The 19,082-nt window shown below is 40.4% G+C and overlaps 1 protein-coding gene across 3 annotated transcripts in view; it reads left to right on the plus strand.

Moving 5' to 3' along the window:
• The first annotated feature begins 9,288 nt into the window (after nucleotides 1–9,288).
• Nucleotides 9,289–19,082, plus strand: part of ci (cubitus interruptus) — a 57,454-nt gene continuing 47,660 nt past the window's right edge. The window contains exons 1-4 of one of the 3 annotated variants that reach the window (XM_011305165.1): nucleotides 9,289–9,375; nucleotides 14,762–14,824; nucleotides 15,109–15,261; nucleotides 16,377–16,812. In XM_011305165.1, the coding sequence (XP_011303467.1) occupies nucleotides 16,562–16,812 (251 nt within the window). In that variant the 5' untranslated portion in view covers nucleotides 9,289–9,375; nucleotides 14,762–14,824; nucleotides 15,109–15,261; nucleotides 16,377–16,561. The remainder of the gene's footprint in view (nucleotides 9,376–14,761; nucleotides 14,825–15,108; nucleotides 15,262–16,376; nucleotides 16,813–19,082) is intronic. The other 2 variants (XM_011305167.1, XM_011305168.1) reach the window with 2 other exon arrangements.

The raw sequence follows: 19,082 nt of genomic DNA on the forward strand, positions 1-19,082 counted from the left end.
CCTCCACTCTCTCGATTTCGAAGTCAATCGTGTACCCCCGCCACTAGTCCCGATACTTCGCGAAGTTCACCGGAGGTGCCTGTTGAACTGTCATGGCTGTTCCATTGATCGAAATCAGCTGATCGAGCTTGTTCTTTACTCCGTCTCATGGGTCTCATGCATCTCGTGCATGTGCAGTTTGTTTGGAGTTCTTAAAAATAATTTATATGATTAGATTAGGAGAGACTGGGACAATATGGAAGTCAAACTCATGGGAAAAATGGAAAATAATGAAATTCATTGAATGACCGAAACGTGCGACTTATTGAAGAGAGTGCAACTAACAAAAAAATAACAATTATGCCGAGGTATTTTTTTAGCGTTTTTTATTTACTTATTTATTTATTTATTTATTTATTTATTTATTCAGTATCGCGGGGTGGATTGACGCGCCCGATTTTTGAATCTATCGATCGGGTTTTAATCGATTCGTATTTATAAATAATCATATAATTAATAGTAATGCTCAATTGTTAAGGGTTGATATGAATTTTATCTTGAGATGAAAATTTATGGTGCATTTGGGAAAATTTTTGAATCATTGCTCCTCGTAATTCGACTCCATATCGAAGTCAAAGTCCGACACGTGTGTTCTATAGGTATATGATGACCTCTAAATATAAATCTAGGGGAATGCTGCAGGTGAGATTGTGAGAGACTGAGAAATTGTTTATAACGATTTAAAAAAATCAATTTTTGTGAGTTCTGAGTAGCGGACCTCTCCATCAGTCCAAAAAAAGATTGAATTTAATTGATAGATGAAAATAAGTTTTCATCTACTCATTAGAATCAAATAAATTAACGAGCTAATTACTCATTTCAACCTATTGTCTAATAACTAATTGGATAATTTGTGTCGATAGACTTGCGATTTTATTCTTTTGATTAATTTAATTCTTCTTTTATTCTATCTTTCTTTCGAAGTTTAAAAAAATTACGTAAGTCGTGTCACTATTTTTATAGGAGTAATTCCTAGTATTTATTCAGATTTATGCAATTGTTGACTTGATGCACGGATATTAAACGCAAGCGCGATTCGAATATCAAAAATATCTGTAAATTCAAGGAGACAATGAATTTCATCAACAGTTGTTAAAGTAGAGAATTTCAGCTGCGATATCCGGTGAAGAAAACCAGAATTCACAGTTTCCACCGAACGTAAAGGTCGATTTCCCCATTCCCCCTCGAAAGTCAAGCCGCTCCCATGAATTTCCAAAAATCCTTAACCTTCACCACCGCTAGAGGGCCCCAAGGCCCAAAATTTTCCGTAACCAAAACGGCAACTCTCTTCGATTAATTCCCCACTCGATCGCCTCAGTAGGGCCCAAAATAATGGAACGTCTGGTCCCAAATAAAAATCATCGATTCGACACCGAGAAATACCCCCCGAAGGAGCATTTCGCGTTAATCAAGTCCCCGAGAGCTAAATAAATTCGCTGCAGGTCCGACAATTTTTAATTGGAAAGGGGGCCTGAATTATTCATTCATATGCCCGAAGAAATCAGACTCAATCCCCCCGTCACGTATCCTAGAGGCACAGGTGCCTAAAGAAGTAATCGAAGTATCTCCTAGACCCACGAATATCTCTCTCACAACACGCGTTATAAACCCGTGTTTACCATGCGTATGCTGTCCACATTCCTCCATCAACAGTCCGCTGACTCCATCTTCCTTCCACGCATCACCTCCCCACTCTCCTCGGGGCCTGAATCCCGGCGTACAAGTGGTGGGGGAGAGCAGTGGGTGGGGCCATGCCTCGGGGCCCGCGACTGGCGGTGGGGGTAGAGTAGGGGAAGCGGTCCATGAGGCTGGAGAGAGTCCCAACCGTGAAATTAAAACATGATGAGAGCGTTCAGATTGAGACACGAGTCTGAGAAAGAGGGAATCGACGATTGGGCTAACGCGATACGTCAGGGACGAATCCAACGTTGTGGGCCCGTTATTTCGCAATTCTGGGCCACATTTTGCCACTCAAATTTCGGGGGCCATTGATATTTTCATTTCGGACTTTCACGATATTTTCGGTCGGACCGCTTGTTCGCGGTTCGTTTGATGGATTACCGTCTTTAATTATTTTGAGTCCGTCAGGACAGAAAAAATGGGCCCGAATTTTCCATCGGGTCGTACTACTTGCGGATGAATAATTACCGGCGATAATCACCCCTCGAAGCATGAATAAACTGAGAAGATGGAGAAATCGATAGACTGATGTCCAAAATAATTTTTAAAACGAAAAAAAAACGCACAATAGAATTGCGTGAATTGATGAATTGCGTCGGGTATGAGAAAAAAAATGTTTCTGTCAAGGAAAAAAAAAAATCTCAGTGCCAGCTCTCGAATTTCTCGTTCTCGTCCCCAAGGGCGCAACCCCCTGGTGTTTTTGGGACACCCCGACGGGCCCCAAATGCTTGTTTCTCATTCAGAAAAGCAGCCGCTAATCCCTGGAAGGATTGACACGCGCGAACGCCATCGAAAAGCCCCAGATTTTTTTCATACATTTCCCCACCTATTTAAAACTACACGCAATAATATTCACCGGGCTTTCCCGTGTTTTTTAATTTCCACGGAGATGATGAATGGAGGTGGGGTATGAATTCTCTGATCTTTGAAAGAACCAGTGGACTGACAGTAAGTGGGTGTCCGCTTTGTGATGGTTTTGGTACCTTTTGGTCAGGTACCTTTTGGAGTCATGCGAGCGTGAGGTTTCGCCGTTTTATGTATCACATGTCACAGAATAAATTGTCCAGAAACTCGGTGAGGCTGGTAAACCGTGTTTCTGAGGATTAAGAAGATTCCAGACTAGTGAGGCCAAAGCTCCTGGTAAGATACACCAGTTGCCACCTTTTATTACCAATTTGAAAGTTCGGAGAACGAAATTGTGTTGAAAATCACACCATTCATTATATTCATTAGAGAAGATAGAAAAATACACAGACTAATGGCACGAAATTGGAGGAGAGATTATGGGAGATGGTGAAGATGAAAAAGTAACACCAGCTTGAAAAGTGAAATTCAACTGGTGATAAATTAATGTACACCTCCTAAATTGATCTCCTATTTTCGCTTACTAAATTCTTTAACGAAGAATTTTCTACTACTCACTCATCACGAATTACTCTGTCTTATCTCCAGAGAAGAAGTCATCAAGAAATCCATCAGCCCTAGACGATTCCACTATTTCCTGATGATGATGTCTAATTGAGATGAATAAAAAATCCACAACCAGAAATCCTGAAAAAAAAAAAAATTCAAACATGACATGGATGTTTACTATTTCCTAAATCTCGTGGAGTACACAAACGAATCATGAATAAAAATCAACAAACTACATTGAAAATATTCCATGAAATCCTTTTGCACGGATTTGGTTCCAAGTTCCGAGGATTTCCATGGGAGGAAATGGGTCCAGGCATAAAGAGGCGAGGCAGATCCATCTAAAGAGGCCTTCATAGATCACGTCCTCTCTCATTTTACCGATTTTTCGAGGGTAAGAAACTGGGACAAAGAATCCAAACCAACCGCGCTATTATTTGCTGAATGCCATGTCCATGGGTGTCGTTGGATGTTATAACTCTGCCAACAATGGCCTGGGACCATTGTAACATCCAGGGATCATTCCAATGGCTATACCTTTCCACGTTTCTCATTCTTTATTCTTTTCGCCTCTTCCGCCGAAGATGTCTTCATTAAAGAAGTCAAGCTTCTTGAAGCCTTCAGGGGGCCTCGGATGACTGCACATCGGTCCAGGGACACGTAATTTTCGTGGAAAAGACTACATCTCTCACCGCGATCTTCTCTGGAATAAAAAAATCTCAGATTATTCACAATTCACGAGGTGCGTATTAAAAATAACATAAAAATATCTGGGAATACGTAAGTTCGGTTTGTCGGGCCGCCAGTGATATATGGTTTTATGAAAATTAGGCAGTCTTCAAAGCTCTGGAATATTAATAAATTACGAGGACTGGATGGTTTAATATTTTTTTATTTTCAATGTTTCGATGACTGAATGTCTTCGGTATGAGAGGGAGATTATGACTCGGGGATTTGTTTTTTTTTTTTTGAGGGTAATTACGATGAAGGTTCGGCCAAACATTCAATTATTCACAGTGTAATTGGCGCGGACTGGAGTGTGAAAAACTAGGGCCCTGACCTTCTTCTGGGGAATTGTTTTCTCAGGGCTCGGGTTGGAGGTTTAAGAGATTTTTTTATGTATGCCAGAATGAAGCGTTTGGATTTTTGAAACTGCAATGTTGAAAATTTTGTGCGAGCGGCTCCTTTCATATCTTTTTTTTTTAATTATTAAATTAATTTGTATTAATTCCGGTAATTCGTGAATTTTCAGAATTTTCTATTAGCGATTACTGTCTCCAATTATTTTGTTCGTAACCACGAGACAATGAATTTCAAACAATTGAAAAATTCTGGAAATTACTGAAACGTAATTAATACAAATTTCTGGAAATAAATAAATACATTTCATTAAATCCTACATAAAAAATCTGCACAAATTGATTATTTTTGGGTATAGTATTTGCCTATAAATTGCTGGCGGTCCTCAAATGAGCTGATAATCTCAAAATCTAAACCTGCAAAAGGAACACGAATTTCTCTACAAAGCGGCCACACCTCTGGGCGAAAACTGTCACCCGTTGAATTCACACAATCCCCAAAAGCGCGTTTATTATCCGTCTGAAAAGGTCCGCAAGGAAGAGCCATTGATGTCCAACCGACAATGGAGACCACCGCGTAAAGATCGATTAGCCACACCGAATTCATCCCAGTGCAAATTCCCCCATGAGATTTGTATCCCGTGTACTCAAACAAATAACTACGAGAAAGTGAGGATAAAAATTGAGAGGTCAATTCCAAAAGCTGCGCCTATTTCAAACGAATGAAGACGTTTGTACCCTGGAAATTCCAGAGGTACACGAGTGGGAATGGAGTTGCTGGGGCAGGTGGAAGCCCTCAATTTTACCGAGGCCAGTAAAAGCCACAAGAAGAGCATGCGTGAGCCTCCAAGATGACCACTGGGAAAAAAGCTCGTTAAGATCCAAGCCGAAGGTAATTCTTGTCCAACGACCCCAGCCCTCAAAACTCCCCCTCTTTATTTAATTCTCAAGATAATTCTCTTCTTATATCGATCCCTCATTTATCTCCCCCGGGAAGAAAGAGAGATGGAAAATCTATCATTCAACTGGGGACAAATCAACGGTTAAATTCTGGGAAAGAGGATAAAAAATAGCCGATTCCGGTGTTTTCAAGTGAGAAACTGATTTTAGGTGGGAAACTGGTTATCTTGGGTCGTCGGTGTCCACCTGGGTATAAAGTGGAATTATGGGACTGTCTATTTATCCTCATTTTTGGGAATTCTTTTCGAGAGATAGCAGTGGGGAATTAAGAAGAGGAATTTCAGGGCGAGAGTCGTGAGATATTGAGCTTGAAATTTGATAGAGATCGTGATGAACAGGACAAATTAGTGATCAACTGGGAAATTCCATTGAGGATTTTCGAGTCTTCTATTAGTTTTGCTTCGTCAATATTGAGGGAATGAAGGTGAAATTGATGATGTTTTGGTAATAGATGTTATGAATAAATTCTTCGGGAAATAATTATTTTTACTGAAAATTTCTGGGGTATTCTTTGCTCCGTGGAAATGACCTCTTGATAACGATTTTTTATTTCGTTCTAATTAAAACTCTTCATCTTTTGTCGCACGATTTTTTGCGAATCGATTGGATTGGGAAGTCCTCGGGGAAAATTTATGGCTATAAAAATCTATAAATTGTCAATCAATTGGTAATTCAGAAAAGTAATTATCTGAATGTTCAAGGAATTAATTGTTTCGTTAATTAAATTGAAATTCTAGTTTTCTTCTTGAAAATTGAACTGCTTAGGGGAGAGTGGGATAAAATAGATTTTTTTCAATGATCAATAACTCGAAAACCGCAGGTCAGAATCGAACGATTTTTTTTTCATTTCAAAGCTCAAAAAAAGAACTTCAAAATGAAATAGGAATCGTAGAATTTCGCTCTGTCGATCGCAAGATATGAGCGATCAAAAACGTTCCTGTTCCCCCATTGTCAAAATATTTTGTTTCAATTGAATTAAAAAAATGATATTACTAAATTTTCTGTTCTGAAGAAAAAAATAGTTCTTTTAAAACCTCAAAAATTGACAGATCAACCGTCAAAACATTGATTAGAAAACGATTGAATAGCAGGTGGTCTCCCATCAGTCACAGCTGATGTTTATTTACCCAGTAGCAATAAAAAATGGACACGCAATAATTTCGTCATTGTCACCTCGAGGAAAATGACAAGTATCGATTTTCACGGTGACCCCGACGTGTGTTTATACTCGTGTTGTTTATATAACCGAGAAAACCGTTAAAATCACGTGGAATCCTGGTCCCACGAGTAGCTGATAATCTCGTTGGTCTGGAGAGTGGAACCAGTGCCCAGTGCCCTCACCACCTCGGCAACGATTCGCTACAGTGGCCGTTGGGTTACTACGGTTGGTGCCCCAGGTGTAATTAGCGCCACTTCGATCCTTTGTCGATGCCTCCACGCTACAAGAAACGAGATGATTGCCTCTGTCAGTCTCTCCTGCCTCTTCCTCAGGCTTTTCTTCTTCCATTTATTTTTTCTTTTACCTGTTTTTCCACCGAGGGGATGAAATATCTTGCCTTTTGTCCCGGCCACCGTTGGTATGCTAATTTACCAATTATTGATGATTTTTGGAAAAATTTTTCAGACACTAATTGCTACACGATTTTTCGCCCAGGAACATGGGAATTTTATGGTAATTCGTCGGCTTTGTGGCTTCCGAATGGATCTCTTCGGATTATTTCGAGGCGGAATCGCGGGTTTAGAAAGTTTTTGTTTGGATTTCAAGAGAATTATAATTTTTGGGTCGATTTTTGTCTGATATTTGTGTCGCGGGAGTGATCGTTTGATTGTGATTACAAAAATTGATATTACGCATTTTTTTTTTAATTCTTATCGTGGATATGATAATTGAATTCTCGGAGTATTTGCGGGGTAATGGAGGGTTTTACGGATTTTATTTGAATTAACATTTTTTCATTTAATAATTTACATATTTCTTTGAAGTTTATTTAATGAGCTTTGAAATGAGTACCCAGTATAACCCTTCAATACGAAAATAAGCGACGAATTATCCCGAAAACGGAAGAAAAAGTGAGAATTACAGACACGGATCATTTACCCACGGAAATACAAAATATTTTCAGCATTTAAACAATAATTATCATTCTCACGAAAATAGAAAGAAAAAATTGAGGTGTTTTACGTAAATCATTGTAATTTCGTCTAGATTTATAGTTTTCTTACCAGAAGAGAATTTTTTTCCAGAGCTCATCTTGCGGCAATTCCCCAGAGGATTTTTACACCGAGAAGATATGAATTCCGCAATTTTTCTCTCGCACTGGCACAAGGAAATAATGTTAATCGAATGATTATGATTATCACGACAATAGAACGAAAAAAATGGAGGTCTTTTACGTAAATGATTGCTATTTCGTCTAGATTTACAGTTTTCTTACCAGAAGGGAATTTTTTTGTAGAGGTCATTCTGAAGAAAATCCCTAGAGAATTTTTTACGTCGAGATGTGAATTCCAGAATTTTTCTCTCGTACTTGCACAGGGAAATAATGCTAATCGAATATAACCAAGCGAAATCACCCGAATTATCCACACTAGGATCAACGTTAATTGTGGCCGAATGATTGAGTTAATTAAGACATAAAAATACCGGAGAGTCTTTCATTACCTTTTCGTCGATTAGCCACGGTGCTCAGGGAAGGTCAGATAAAAGTGATTCTCGGTGAAAGAGGGAGTGAGGGAAAAGAGGCGGGTATTTCTCAAAAGAAACAAATTGCAACAGCCGTGCAGTGAACCGGGGATGAATCAATTTTCAGTTGATCTTTTTTTTTCTCTCTTTCGACTTCGAGAGGTGCAGAATAAACAGGGAACAAAGACTCGATGACTTGCTGAAGCGTTCTGCCGTCATTATTCATGTCGAGCGTGAAGAAATTTGTGAGTAAACAGCAAAAAAATCATCTTACCTGTGTTATTTCAATAGTTTTTCATTTGTTAAGCAACAATTCTTCGTGAGGGATGTTCCACGTACATGTATAGCCTTTGGAAAATTTTTGGTGGGAAATTTTTTTTTTTTTTTCGTCGTCCCGCCATTATTTCATAGATCACGCCATTTTGGGTGGTGCCATCTTTTTCATTAATTTTCTCTACAGTTTTGGGATTGTTTTTACATGTTTAGTAGAGACTTTGGATTTTTTTCACGTCAATCTCAGTGTAAGTTCTCCAGAAATATGAATAAAACTTTATTTTGGTTATATATGGCTGTAGAACACCTCAAATTCACGGACAATTGGAATTAATCGACACATTTTCGTGACTCCAATTTGAAAAATCATTTATCTAGACAAGTTCTGGGTAATATGGACATTTTTTTAGGTTAAATTGGCGGACAGTGGGAAAAAAATTTTGTTAATTGTATTATTGTTTATTGTATAACCGTGAGACAATATATTTGGCATTGGCATGTGTTATGGAAGTATTTCTGCAGATTTACTGGTGAGAAGTAATATATTCGGGAAAGAAATTTTTATTTCTCAGTGGGATGTACTGTTGGAAAATTATTAACACTAAAAATTTCAAGTGAAAGGAATTGAGATTTAAAAAAAACGAGAAAGTGCCATAAATTTTCTGTAGAATCTTTATTTTTCAATAATATTTAGTTAATTATCCACTTTCAAGTTATTGTGGAATACGTGAATTCCTAAATACTTCATTTATCTATTTATTTATATATTTGTTCAAACATGCAAAAATGTTTAAAATCAATTTCCATATTGCCCCAGAGAATATAAATAAACAAATGCAATTTTTGAATATTTAAACGAGAGGTATTGGAGTAAAAATGAAATAGTGGAGAGCATAATTTAGATAATAATATTGAAAATGCATTTTCATTGACATGTTTTGTCTAGAGTGAAGGTAAAACGCTATTCATCGTGACTAATTCGTCTTTACGCGTGTGTATATATCCTCCAGAGAATAATCTGTTGGATCTCGGTTACCTGGAGAATACTTGCCGTCCAACTACAACTCCCAACACCTCGAAGGGTAGCCAAAAGGCTGTGAGCGAAAAAGGTAAAGAGGGAGAATGAAGAAGAACTTAACTCTGGTACTGAGCAGCAGCAGAAGCCCAGGTCTGAGGATCAGGAGTGCATTGGAGAGTCATCTGAAGAGAAAAAGCGAGTCGAGACCACAGTGAGGGATCGTGCCGATGGTAAGTTTAGATAAGATACGCTGGGGCTCGAAACACCGGCACCCGGAGTCTTCTCATGTGCTATTTCGTACCTTTTTCTGCATCCAGTCAAGTTCCAAAGTCGAAAGAGTCAAAAGTTGGCATCGGCAGGTAGTCTTGTAATTCACCGTCACCCCAGACTTTAAAATTTCACCCGTTTTCACATTTTAGACAACTTTTTCAGTACTTTTGCTTCAATCTTGGGTAAATTCTTAGCTTAACCCCCCAGCTTCCACTCAAGTCCCATTTGATCCTAGAATTTTTTTTTTTAATTTCAGTCACAAATTTTATTTCTCAGAAATCCTGATGTTTTTTCAATTTGTTTATTCCGACATTTACGAATATTTTATTCATTTTATTCATCACATTTTATTCATCACATTTCTAAAAATCTCGTTTGAAGATAATTTACTTCACAAATTTTATTTATTTCATTGATAATCATCAATGAATCAAATTGGGGATCATCAAATTTTGATTAACATGTTTCCAAGTGGTCGGTCAATTTTTCTCCCTAAAAATAGTGGAAAGAGTCGATTTTTTAAAATCTAGCCCCCAAATTGTGAATTTTTCGTCCACTCCCTCGTTCCCTTTTATCCAAAAATCCTTCCGAAGCCCCAGAACCCCCGCAGACCCTCGGACAGACGATAAATGGGTGAGCGCAGTGCGAGGGTTCGTCACCCAGAGTGAAAACTGAGGTCGAGTGTCCCGGAGCCACGAGCCCATTACAAGTTTATAACTTCCTGGGGGGACCGCATGAAATTTCGACTTTTCAACTGCCACGAAACAAAGACAGCAACACGGTGGCTGTGATTATGGAAGAACGAGGCCTTTTCACGCCGCTCACCTGCCGTGTTTTCAAAAAATGATTTTTCCTGGGTATCCTTCCTAGAAAGTTGACAGTTACGCGTGACTAATTTACTGAAAAATCCCTAAATTGTAGATTATCTCCGGGGCTAATGCCATGAAAGGTGACAAAGTATCAACTCAATCTCATGGTTTCCAATGTCAATCATTCATCAATTTTTCCGCGAAATTTCTAGAAAAAGATAATCCATTAATTCCTCATTTACAACTCGAAATAGTGGCCTATGACCCCGATTTTTTTGTGTTTTTCTTGAAAATTTTTCAATTTTTCTTATCCAACAAAATTCCCTTCACTTTCTAGTTCATCATTCGCCGAGAAACTCTTAATACTCTGAGAAAAAAATTTTACGATCCTCTTATTCCGCTCAATTGAACTCTCGCTAACACCAAAATGCCTCCCATACAACGATGGGGCAATCAGGCAATAGAACGTCTCTATCCCCTTTCAGTCTGTCGGCGCTGCCCGGTATGATTAGAGGTCCCCAAGACCACGCGCGGCTCTATCCAATGGGCCCACCAACCCCCCCGAACTCCGGCCCACTCCTGCGGAAATACCATCGAAACCCGCCAAAATAAAAGAAAAAAAAACTCGCTTCAATCCCCTCATAAATCGTCAAAATTGACTCTCAAATTTCCTGACTACAACGATCCGTATGTTTAATTATTCATACATTAGTCTTTCCACCGCAAATCCTCAAAGTCCAGCAGTATTGGCCCAATCCCGTCCCAAATCCATCCTATTTCCCCCACCCAAAACCCCCGGGATTCCCCTGAATTCAAAAAATCGCATAACCTCAACCACACCCCAGTACTAGACTGAAAACTCAGGATTAATTGAGTCATTAGTTACGAGTGAGTGTGCGCGCGAAGACGGGAGCCAGAGAGAAGTACCATACGAAAAGGCCAGCAAAACAAAATAAAAGAAAAAGGAAGAGAGAGAAAGAAAAAAAAAGACGACTCTCGTGAGGATAGAATAAGAAACAGAACAGTCGAGAGGCCAGAATCAGCGAAATGGTCCGACGATGCCCGATCGTCTTCGTTGTTTCTCGTCTTCGGAGGTCTTCGCGTGGGGGCGAGGCCACCATGTTTTCTCTCTGGCTCTCCCTCTCGTTTCCACTCACCCTCATGCCATCTTAACCTCTCTTTCATCCCGGCGATCAGCGTATGGTTGCATCGGCCACCTCGGGGCGCCTCCGGGTGGCGAACGGACCAACCTGTCTGCCTCGCGCCACCTCCACCCTCTTCTCCTTCCCCACCATCCCACCGCCTTATAACCAATCCTCCCCTCATTCCTCACCCCCTCAACCGTACTCTCCCCATTTCCTTTTTATATCGCCGACTCGCATGTTTCTCAGACGCGCGCACGGACATTCCTCACCTACCTCTCCATCCTCTCCATCCTCTCCATCCTCTCCATCCTCTCCATCTGTTAACGATATCGTTAACCGAACGATATTTTCCACAGCATCAGTCCCAAATCCCTTGTTTACCGATTTCCTATTTGCGAAATAAAACCAAAAAATACAGGGAGGGGGGCCGAGGCCCAGATACCGTTCGCTGATTTTTATTCTTAATTGGACGGACCCAACCGAAGATAACTCGTGTCCAACAGCGTCACTCACATAACCTCTTTCTCCCACCAACATATTAAGTTATTCGCTGTACGTGCGATGAGTGGGAAGGCGTGTCTCCCAGACCTCACGATTAACGAGACACTCGACGTCTCGTTTGACGTGTGGCGTATACCACGTCGTCATTACGTCAGTATTATCTCAATCCACCAAGTGCTAACCTCAAACCGTTTCATTTTTTTTTCCCACGTTTAGTCACCTGAAAGAGGCTGACGAGTGAAATGCCATCCCCGAAAAACGCATAAATATGGCCCCCCCTCGGTGTATCACCTATTTCTCCCGACTTTTGTGGGCCCCGAACCAGGGGCCGTATCTAAAAAAAAGAAAAAAAAAATAAAATAAAATCTGAGAAAACGAGGAACAAATTATCTCGTCAGTCTGAAGAATGGCCGATAGGGGAAGGGGAAGATGATGCGGAGGAATAAGGATGGAATGTCTCGGCTGGATCTTTGACTTTTGGGTCCTTTCCCTGAGGCCAAAAACGCGGCTTGTACTTCTCTCGGGGGCCTCATAGCGCCCTGCGTGTCGGCTCAGGCGCGGCTGTCTTTCCTACCTGATGAGAGCCGTTGGGATGTTGACGATGAGGGCGCGCATGTTCATCTGGGCCCTGAAGAGGGGCCCGTAGGGGGGGACAGAGGGGGGAAAGGGAGGTTTAAGGTGGCTGTCACGCCAATGGCCAGCGGCTTTTTGGTAGACGAAAAAATAAGGCAAAAAGAGGATAGTGAGAGAAAGAGAGAGATGAGGGAACAGTTAATGAGCATGGACTGCGGGGGGCGATGAGAAAATGTTGTTCGTGCCACCCTCCGGGGTCCCAACAGCTATATGCGTGTATATATATTGTGGGGCCCTCTCTGAAGCACCGACTTTCTGGGAACCAACCACGCCTCGGGTTTCACGAGGCAATTTTTTTTTATTATTTATTTTTTTTTTAAATAATTCTCAAGTTTTCGGTAGCTTTGCACAACTTTTGAGGTTATAAGGGGGCAGGGGGGGAAATTCGATCAAAATATTGATAACAATCTAGTGAGAGCGGCCTTACCCCTTCCCCTCACCCCTCCCCACTCGATCATACGTTAACACGATTCCCCCCCACCCCCCCTTGCAACGTCATTGGCTCCGGGGTCTCCCTATCCCCACCCCTTTTCCCCGCAAAATAGAAGAGAAACACGAGAGAATACCCTTTTCTTTATCCCGCAGACTCTCACCACGAATTATCATTCCCTGATGAACACAAAATATTTGTATCCCCACAAAGTGTCGAATCAACTACTTTATTACCATGAAAACTGGATAGGTGCGAGGAGGTATCCCGGTGTAGGCGAGTTAATTAGCTCCTTCATTTTACGACCGAGAAAAAAAAAATACATAACTAAAATGTCTTCTTCAGATTAATTCCCAATAATTTTCGCTCCTCTCACTTCTGACCCCCTCCAACGGGCCCAACCCTGAATGAGACATCTTATCCCACAATATTGATGTCATCGATCCAAAAAGTGGGCACAAGTATTTTACTTTTATCGTCAGTACTTCCACACTACCAGACATAACCTCAACTCTCTCTCACACATGCAACTGAAACATCCGGTTGCCCTGGGGTTCGCGCAACAAGCGCGATGTTGCCGCGTTTGTCCACTCAACAATCTATAATCCCCCACCTCACCACATACACATAAATTTGAGCACGTGATGGGGTGTCTTATCTCTTTTTTTCTTTCCATTTGACAAGGGGAATTACACAAGTGGAAGGGGACGACTGACCACTTTTTGTCGCACGCGCAATTTGCGTTCACTGCGCACAATTCTGCCCCCTCATTGGCTCGATAATTGTTTCCCACCGACCCTCATCTTCCCGCCATTTTTCAACAAATCTAAAAATCCATACAACAATCCCTCTTTGCAAAATCCATTGGCACAACCCAAGGGTTCTTTTTCCAACCGAATCCTAAAATTGAAAAAATCGAATTACGTATTAATCCTAGGATAAAATTCAGTGTCTCCACTTACATCAAACCTAACCTATCCCAATGTAACCTATCCCACAATATAAAGGGCACAGAGTAATTGCCATTTCCAAAGCCGAGAACGTGTGATACAGCCTCAACTCTCATGCCTCCGATAACTCCAGTGTCGCGGTACAACTGAGAACCAGTTCCGGACATGACATAAAAAAAAAATAAAAATAAAATAACGATGAAAAAAAAAAATGCGATCGTCGCCCTCGTCGAGCGAAAGGTCTCGCGATGCCGTCCAATTAGGGCGCGGTCCATTTAGAAGGAAACATCCGGTGTGTGCCAGCGCTAAATGGACGCCATTCTAAGACTCCGAATCTCTCATTTCGCGCCCCCTCACTCCACCCCACCACCAAATCCCCAGATTGTGGCTGCGCTAGTTGTTTTGGTTTTGTTCCTCTTCTTTTTCTTTTTTGATATTCCTCTGGGTCTCGTTCGAGGGTAATTAGGTCCAACCGGGGATCCCAATGACTAGAGCAACCCAAAATCAACAAAATAATGAGCGTCGGGTGTTCACGTAGATGCCGAGAAGTGAGAAATGCTAGAGGTCGATGAAAATGGATGGATGTAGTTTGGATGGGTGGGGGTGTGGCACATCTCAGGGTTTCTAGTTAATGACTCTATGCATCCCGTCCTGGTTATTCCAAAACCGTCATTATGAGACCCGGAGTCTCATGAGGAGGCGCGTGTGAGATGTCTTCATTTATTTTTATTTTTTCTCTTTGATGAAACGAAGAAACGAGGAAAACACGTTTATATCCGGATTTGTCGTAAATTTGTTGTCGTTTATGGTGGCTGTTTTGTTTAATTACTCGGGATTGTTTATGGGGATTAAAAACATGTGTCTTTTTTTTTTTGCAGACGCAGGAGTGGCTCCATAAAGTGATCGCGGGCTTGGGGCCAGGTTGAAATATTCAAATTCTGGTAATTCAATAGTTTATTACGGATACTTGTCCCTGTGGAGGGTCATGTTCAACAAGTGGCTCGGGTGTTACACATGTTGAGACTTTGTTGGATCCGGGGGGGCGCTGACAGAGGTCAAAATGTGGGAGTGAGAAATGTGTGACACCCTAGTGTCGTCAATAATAGAAAAAGAAACCTTAGAATTTCCGGGGAGACTGTCCCTCATGGCCGGAAGTCGCCATTCAGCTAGATCTTCTCCACGCTTTTCATCATTTTCATTTTCACTTCGTCTTTCAATTTCACAGGATTCAACAACTTGTCCTGATTGTCCTTGGCCTGATCACGTGCTAATCAGGATGTACTCTCACTTCCACAGTCTAGGGTCAGGGGATTAATCTCAAGACTTGAGGGGCACCCTGATGACACCCTGGAGACGAATGAATTCTTGGATTCGACATGTGAGTTTTTCTCTCGCTGTCACGACAGGTGTCTCTTGTCACTATTTTTGTCACGTGATCATGTTTATGGTGTTAATACAGAAGTGTCACACTGGGAGAAATATTTACTCACGCCATGTGAATTCATTTGTCAGGAGAAGTTTTTTCTCTGCATTTTTTCTCCCGGTCAAGTGAATTGATGGTTATATTCACATTTTAGTGACATGTTTCTTAAAAAATTCCATGTGATTAACTAAATAACAGTAACAACTCGGTTAATAACAAAAAAAAATGAATTACGATTCACATAAAGTTTGACAAAAAAATTACCGATCACTCTCGCATCTTTAAAAATAATAATAATAATTAAATTGTGGTGGAAATGTGAAGAATTAATTTTATTATCAACATGAAAATATCAATTCAATTAACAATAAATAAATAAACCGCTCTGAAGAGATTAAAATAAATCGACAAAAGGTGATACAACCAGTGCACAATTTAAAACAGATGCTGGTGAATTAAAACAATAACTTTATTAATTCCCTCATTATAAATAAATCCCAAAATGCATCGGGCAATTTATCGGGCCCTTAGACAACCAAAATTAAAAAAACAATAACCACAAATAATTGAATAATAATTAAACAATCTCCAATCCTCAAAGATAAAAAATAAATAAATAGTCTTGAAGATGTTGAAATAAATGGTCAAAAGGTATAACAGAGTGAACAATTCAAAACGGGTGCTAGTTGAGTTGTCGAGCTGACACGCGTTCTCTCCCTCCCACCATTACCCCTCAATTCCCCCCACTCATTGCGCTCCCCCACCGAAGCAATAACAACGTCTCTCTCAGAAATCACGTTGTTTCCGTCAGTGTGTACCCCATGAGCCTCGTCTCCGTCGCACGCCCACAATTCTCCAGATCCCATGGAGGGGGGACATACGCCCTAGCTCCACCACACAACCCCTCTCCTCTTTCACTCCAACGAACCTCTCAGTACCGCCATACTCGTCAGAGGATAAACATCACAATCCGCCGGTCGGTTTTCCCACCAAAAAAAATAAATAAATAAAAAGAAATAAACACCATTTGACTTGTCACCTCGACGACTCACCTCGCACCCCATCCCCAGGAGTGCCCCCACCCCCCAAGTGCAAAAACAAAATAAATATTTAAAACGTGATAGTGAATAATCTCGTGATTGTGCATTTCTAACCTAGACGATGATAAAATCAATTGACTGTGGATGATGTGCCGGACTAATAATCAGTGAAGGACATTTGTTGTGGTTTATTTATTTGTAAAAAGGGGTGAACGATGCCGGAGAAGGAGGTGGCCTACCACCAGGAGGCATTTTCACTTTTACCGCCACCACCGCCACATCATCCACATTCGGCATTTCATGCGGCATTTCATCCACATCCACATCATGGACCACCTCCACCGCCTTTTCATCCCCATCATGCACCACCGGGTTCTCATCATCCGGCTGTGGCTGCGGCCTGGGAGCATCATGCCGCTGCGGCTGCTGCGGCTGCTGTAGTTTTTCATGCACCACCACCTCATCCGTGAGTCACATATCCATTTTATCAGTGTCCAAAAAAAAATATCTCTCACCAACTCTATTTACTTGCCACCAGTACACATATATAGACTGCATAAATATGGAAATATTTCGACGGACGGGATATGTTAATGTCGATTGAATTTTCGCGTAGCTAGTAAATATATCTGGGATCAGAAATTTTTTTTGTAAGTCTTAATGGGAGTTGTGAAACTCTTGTTGACTTTTTTGGACCTTAATAGATAATTCTGAACATTTTCGAGTTCTGGGGGTGTAGGTTAATTTTTTATGATTTTTTAATGACATCGGATTTGGAAAATTGATACGGGTGGAATTTTCCCGCCGGTGGGAAATAAAAATCATGATTTTTAATGGGGATTCCCCATTCAAGGGATGAATAAGACTTGAGGGGAAATTATGAAAATTTCTGGGGATGCGTCTAAAGGATTTTAAAACATCAAATCTATAAAAACTGTCCATAAATACATGGATATGTGCGAATTTCTCCGACAATCATGAGTTACAGAGACTTAACCTTACAAATGGCTGACACATTCGTCACAGGTCGTAAAAATCATGAGATCTCTCTATTTTCGGTGTTAGACTGAATGTGACAGACATCTCAAGAAATTAACCAATAAAATTACAGATAAACCCCAGAAATCTCTCAAAACGCGATTTAAAATCATCAAGAGATATTCCTAGACATTATTATTACTTTAACCACATAAAACAGTCAACAAATCCCTGTAAACGGGGCATGAGCCATAAATTAGACAGACTTGACGTGTAAATAACCTCAAAAATCGCTGTCAACTCATCAAAACGACGTAAAAGTGTCAAAAATCCTTCAAAATCCGCGTAATTTCGGTGTTAAACTAGCAGTAACAGCCATTTCAAGAAAATAACCCGGAAGATTGCGTCGGTATGACTCGAATCACGAAAAATAATGCACAGATACCGGGGCCTGAGCATGAGTTAGAGAAAGGTGACACTTAAAATGGCGGAATCGATGGGAAAAATGGCCGAAGCTCGTTGAAAAATCATCCAAAAACATGTGTAGACTATCCATGGACGTAAACACGTCTTCACCAGGCTAAATCCCTCTCAAACCTAATTCACTGCGACGTTTGAAGAAGCACAAGCTTAACTTGAGCCTCAAGCCCTGTTCACGATTTAACCTCCAACTCGTAAAATTCCCTCAAGTTATTACCGACGGCTACCGAATCCGTTCCCTAGAGATTTATAAATGCATTTTGAAAAATCTTCTGGCGCCTCCAAAAATTGATTTTTTAAAAATGTCCCATCGCCGTCGGCTAGAGTTCGTGGTATTTTTCTCCATCATTCCTCTCATTTCGCTCTATTTATTCATCGACTGGGATATTTTTCGCGTCAGCTATTTCAGGAACATTAGGCTTCAAGAGGAAGACCAGAAACACGTGTGGGGGGATCTCTCAAGTGGAGGGATTATACTTTTTTAATTATCCTCGATGGGCTTTTGGGCATGCGGGTGTACACTAGGTCTCAAAATTCGCGTTATGCATTTATTGGGGATTTTGGAGAGTAATGCTTACTTTTTCTTCGCTCCCTGGAGTAATTACTCTCTTTATTTCGTATTTAGGTGATATACTGTGGGCTCATTCGAAAGATTGTTAATTAAACTTCAAAAAAATCCCCCATTTACGAGATTACCACCACCTTTCATGGATTTATCGCGTTCTCATTCTGAAAATGATATTTTCATTTTTCCCGAAATTTTAATATCATTTCAATCATTATATTTCCCGAGGAAATTAATAGAAATATTTATATACCATTCTATAATTTTTCAATTCCATCTAATTGATAAAGATTGAAAAAAAAATTAGTAATTCCGTTTAAATAAAATCCATAAAAATTTCCGTTTCCATTCTCCTCACGTATTCACTTCTGATACCCAAAATATAAATTATAAAAAAAAAAATTAGTGTAAGAAATCATAAAACACCGTGATGACCTCGTGAATCGATTAATCCCCCGATAAATCGTCAAAAAATCGGGATAAAGTTCTTTCGTTATGGATAATTCAATTGCGCAATCAATTATTTCAATTCAAACTGTACAGAATTGATTATCCACGATTTACCACATGGGCTGCCCCTTCCACAATGAATTGGAGATAAAAAATACGAATTAAAAAAAATCACAACTTGAGATATTTAATGTCCGTGTTTATCGCTGATATCGATCGCTGAGGGCTACTGCAAGGGCCCTTTTAATTTATTTTTCTTTTAT

Source organism: Fopius arisanus, unplaced genomic scaffold, assembly GCF_000806365.1.
Source record: "Fopius arisanus strain USDA-PBARC FA_bdor unplaced genomic scaffold, ASM80636v1 scaffold00041, whole genome shotgun sequence".
Taxonomy (NCBI): Eukaryota; Metazoa; Arthropoda; class Insecta; order Hymenoptera; family Braconidae; genus Fopius; species Fopius arisanus.